The sequence below is a fragment of the Arachis ipaensis genome, chromosome B07, assembly GCF_000816755.2.
Source record: "Arachis ipaensis cultivar K30076 chromosome B07, Araip1.1, whole genome shotgun sequence".
Classification (NCBI taxonomy): Eukaryota; Viridiplantae; Streptophyta; class Magnoliopsida; order Fabales; family Fabaceae; genus Arachis; species Arachis ipaensis.
In genome coordinates, this window is record NC_029791.2 from 17,014,666 (window position 1) to 17,017,195 (window position 2,530).

Genomic DNA, 2,530 nt, shown 5'->3' on the forward strand with positions numbered 1-2,530 from the left:
GGTCTTCAATTAAAAAGTAAACAACTTAATTAATTTATAATTATATTTAATTAATTTTTTTTAATTTATAATATTTGATATTAATTGCTTCTCACCCCAAATTAAAATTCTAAATGATACGTTGGAGAAATAGGGGCAGGGATCACGGAACTTCTAACAATTCCGATTCTTAGTATATAAAAAATTTTATAAAATTTATAAAAAAACATCTATTTAGTATGAAAAAGAAACATTCTGATACTTAGTAAAAGAAACATCCTAATGTCTAGCATAAACACCATTTACGTAGAAGTTTTGGATTCACTTAGAGGCATTTGGCAGATTTTTTGCTGATACCTTCTTAGTTCCCAGTATTGTTGAAAGGTTTAATATATTTATCAGGTGTCAACTGTTGCCAAAAGTTATTTGGCTTTTAGAATTTTCTAACTAAAACATTTGAAGAAAATAACACTATGAATTTTTTTTATAAAAATGATAGAGGGTTATCAGAATTTATTATTTTTTATTATTAGTTAACCAAAAATATTTAAAAATATGTGATAAAATATATTATTAGACTATTAAATTAAAAGAACTAAACTAAAAAAATTAAATTAATGATTAAATGATGACAAAAAATAATAAATTTTGATATCTTTTTAATATTTTTTCCTTTTTTTTATTGAAAAAAAACTTGAACATTTGTTTTTGTTTTTGGAATCTTTTACATGTTCAATGCATATACTCATTATCGTTAGTCGAACACATTTTTTTTTCTTTTAATAAAAGCAAAGTATAAATTAAATGATTTAGTTAACATGTGATTGGAAGGATAAGTTAAAATTATCAATTAATTTTTTTTTATAAAAAATTACAAAGTTGAATTTTTAATGTATTTAATTTGTTTTTATTAAAATAAAATATTTTAAAAAAATTAGTAGTAATAATTTTAAGAAAAAACTACCAAAAGTACTTATGAAATTTACGAACGTTGATAAAAATATCCATAAACTAAGGAAATTAACGTTGTACCCATGAAAGATGGGTTTCGTACGACAAAAGTATCAAAATCCTATTTTTTTGTTAATTTTTTAATAAAATTCCCAAACTACACCACCCTAACCCCATTATAGCGTCATTCCATCTCTTTTGACTTCTTCCTCTCTCCTCACTTTTCCCTCTCTCAAAAACCCTTACAGAATCATAGAGCTCTCCCCCTACTTCTTTATTGTCGTCCGCCACATACCTATCCGTCACCGCCAATCTCCTCTCCTTTCACTATTCTTAAAATTTATTTACAGAAGATCCAGTTGATGGCTACTTCTACTTCTAATTTTTATCGAAATAAATTTTAAATTGGATGAATGAATTTGTTAGTTTTTTATGGTTGATGGCTGTTTCTGCTTCTGATTTTGCTAAAATGAATTGAAATTAGATGAATAAATTTAAAAAATTTTATGTCTTGAGTATTTTTTGGTGTTTGATTGATTTGGTTTAGGTAAGGATTGTAAACTTATGACTGAACAGATTGAGGTCTGATCCTCCACTACTACTACCACCACCACCACCATTGATTTTGGTCTAGTCTGTTATAGAAGTAGTTTCGGACTCCATGACAAGAGATTTTAAAGGTGCACGTTGGGTTATGGAAGGTTGAAAAAGTGAGTTAAAATTGAGGGTGGGGTAGTTTGAAATTTTTATTAAAAAACTAACAAAAAATTAGGGGTTTGATACTTTTGTTATACGGAACTCATCTTTTATATGTACAGTATTAATTTTCTTAATTTATGGGTACTTTTATTAGCGTTCGTAAACTTCATGAGTATTTTTAGTGGTTTTTCCTAATTTTAATATGTGCTTTTAGAATATATCATAGTTAAAGTATTAAATCCTGAATTAAATTCATGTAATTAAGAGATAAGAAATGTTATATATTTAAGATTTTTTATGAATTAAATCTAACCAAATTAAATAATAAGACTTAAAATAATATTAATCATAGTTAATTTTTATTATATTAGATCAATTTAATTTAATGTAGTTAAAAAAAATTAAATATATAATTGTTTCTACCCTGACCCAACGCTAAGGTCCAGGATCCAAATAAAAAGAAATACTCCTGTTTATTGATTTATGAATGTGTTAAGAAAGATTAAAAGGAAGTACAACAATTATTAGCGAAACACGCAGTTGGTAATTACCTGAATGCAGTTAAAGAGTTTGGCATCTTTGTTTTGGGATTCAGAAGCATAAAGGGTGGGATATGGAACCTTGTACCTCTTGCGAGCCATGGCCACTTGTGCAGCCATGTACAAGTTCAGAAAACAGTATATTACAAGAACTATCGCCACAAGCCCATACTCTTTTGGGAGCAACTCAATTATCGTCGCCATTTTTCTGTTGATTAGTAGTAGTAGTAGTTCAATATCAGACCGATGTTGGGATTAATATATAGACAACTTCAATTCAATAATAAATAATTAGTGTGGCACCCTGATTATTATTATTGTTTGGATTTTGATTTTGGGTTAGCGAACGCCGTTTTAGATTA

The 2,530-nt window shown here is 27.2% G+C and overlaps 1 protein-coding gene across 2 annotated transcripts in view; it reads right to left on the minus strand.

The window, feature by feature from the left end:
• LOC107608611 (microsomal glutathione S-transferase 3-like) overlaps positions 1-2,530 on the minus strand; it is a 19,337-nt gene that overhangs the window by 1,696 nt on the left and 15,111 nt on the right. Inside the window, exon 2 of one of the 2 annotated variants that reach the window (XM_021107400.1) lies at positions 2,181-2,256. In XM_021107400.1, coding sequence (XP_020963059.1) covers positions 2,181-2,256 — 76 coding nt within the window. Of the gene's footprint in view, positions 1-2,180; positions 2,405-2,530 lie in introns of those variants that run through there. The other variant, XM_016310357.2, reaches the window with a different exon arrangement.